Source organism: Colobus angolensis, unplaced genomic scaffold, assembly GCF_000951035.1.
Source record: "Colobus angolensis palliatus isolate OR3802 unplaced genomic scaffold, Cang.pa_1.0 Scaffold130, whole genome shotgun sequence".
Lineage (NCBI taxonomy): Eukaryota > Metazoa > Chordata > Mammalia > Primates > Cercopithecidae > Colobus > Colobus angolensis.
This window is the reverse complement of record NW_012114253.1, coordinates 530,485-532,181: the sequence shown is the minus strand read 5'-3', so window position 1 is coordinate 532,181 and position 1,697 is coordinate 530,485. Positions and strand designations below refer to the sequence as shown.

Below are 1,697 nucleotides of genomic sequence, written 5' to 3'. Positions count from 1 at the left end.
CCTGTAATCCCAGCTATTCAGGAGGCTGAGGCAGGAGAATCGCTTGAACCAGGGAGGTAGAGGTTGCAGTGAGCTGAGCTCGCGCCACTGCACTCCAGCCTGAGCAACAAGAGCGAAACACTGTCTCAATAAATAAATAAATATATATATATATATCGGAACTATTGGCCCAGCATAGTGGCTCACGCCTGTAATCCCAGAGGAGGTGGGCAGATCGCTTGAGCCCAGTGCTCAAGACCAGCCAGGCCAACATGGCGAAAACCCGTCTCTACTAAAAATACAAAATTGAGTCGGGCGTGGTGGCCCATGCCTCTCATCCCAGCTACTCGGGAGGCTGAGGTGGGAGGATCGCTTGAGCCAGGGAAGTGGAGGTTGCACTGAGCTGAGCTTGTGCCACTGCACTCCAGCCTGGGTGACAGAGTGAGACCCTGGCTCACAAACAACCAGAACTATTAAGAGTTTACATTATTTGGTTAGTCCGGAAACTAATTATGTTGAGAAACTGACTGAAGCTTGATTATTTCTATTTATACACAGGCTTCAGTCATTCCAGAACTTACTGTTAAAGTCAGATTTACCCTCCTTGTGAGACAGACGCCCAGAGCTTGGACTTATTCGTTTGCTTTATAAATACTCCCTAACTTATTTCACGTCTCAGACTAGACTTTAAGCTCCAAAGCCCGAGACCATACTTCCATTCCTTCAGGATCCCCCAGGGGAATGTAAAAACTCCAGAAAGCATTTCCTAAATGCCTGCCAAAAGACGGCTACTGAGCATGCCCGGCTTGACCAAGTCAATTTCAACAACATTCTGAAACAAAAACTATAGTTCCCACGTTACAAGGTGGAAAAAAGGGAACAAACGGGAGCAAAGCCTAAGGATTCAATCTACAAGAGGGGGTTAAGGAAAGGCAAGGTTCAAGGGCGGGGCAGACGTGAAGGACAGCACTATCACAGCTCAAACTTGGTACTCGATAAAGTGGTGTCGCACCAGAACGACCAAAGAAAAGCTAAAAAAAAAAAAACAAAAAAAAAAAACTAGATTAACGAGTGAGGGAAGGTCAACGGGGGTGCAGGGTATCGATGACGTAGGCTGACCACAGTTTTTTCTAAAGCTGCCCTCTCCAAAAATAATACTAAGATGATCAGGCCTTCGGTGTCAACACCAACAAGATACACTGTGATGAAGCTCACTTTCAAAGTTCCTTTTTACAAACGAAAGAGCCGTGCTGTGGCCAAGATACCCCAGCCATCAACGCTTGCTAAGCTCTCGGCTCCTGCCTTCATCTCCACCGCCATCTTCTGGATAGGAACCCAAACCTTCCTAAAGTGCTTTGGCCAGCATCACCTCCGCGCACAGCCCGGGAAGGCTGCGTTTCCCAGGTCGCGCAGACGGCGCAAAAGGAAAAACTCCACCTCGCTCGGCTCCGCGCCTCCCAAATGTACGCAAAGGGCTGGCCGTCTTCCTTCCCCCCACCCCGCCCTGGATTTCCAAAGTCCGGCGCAAGGGGCCCGCGAGGCGCGGTGCGCGGGCCTCACCTGCACACGCCGCGAATGCAGGGCTCCAGCCAGATGCGGTAAGCGGTCTCGATGTGCTCCTGCGACACCTCCTCGGGCCGCACCGTCTCCGCCCAGCGCCAGGCCGCCTTCTCCAGCTGCAGCCGCGGGGCCATGGCCTTGGCCCCAGGAACGCCTCC

The 1,697-nt window shown here is 51.7% G+C and overlaps 1 protein-coding gene across 3 annotated transcripts in view; it reads right to left on the bottom strand.

The window, feature by feature from the left end:
• USP48 (ubiquitin specific peptidase 48) overlaps window positions 1–1,697 on the bottom strand; it is a 111,179-nt gene extending 109,482 nt beyond the window's left edge. For all 3 annotated transcript variants that reach the window (XM_011933968.1, XM_011933967.1, XM_011933969.1), the window contains exon 1: window positions 1,540–1,697. In XM_011933968.1, the coding sequence (XP_011789358.1) occupies window positions 1,540–1,673 (134 nt within the window). In that variant the 5' untranslated portion in view covers window positions 1,674–1,697. The remainder of the gene's footprint in view (window positions 1–1,539) is intronic.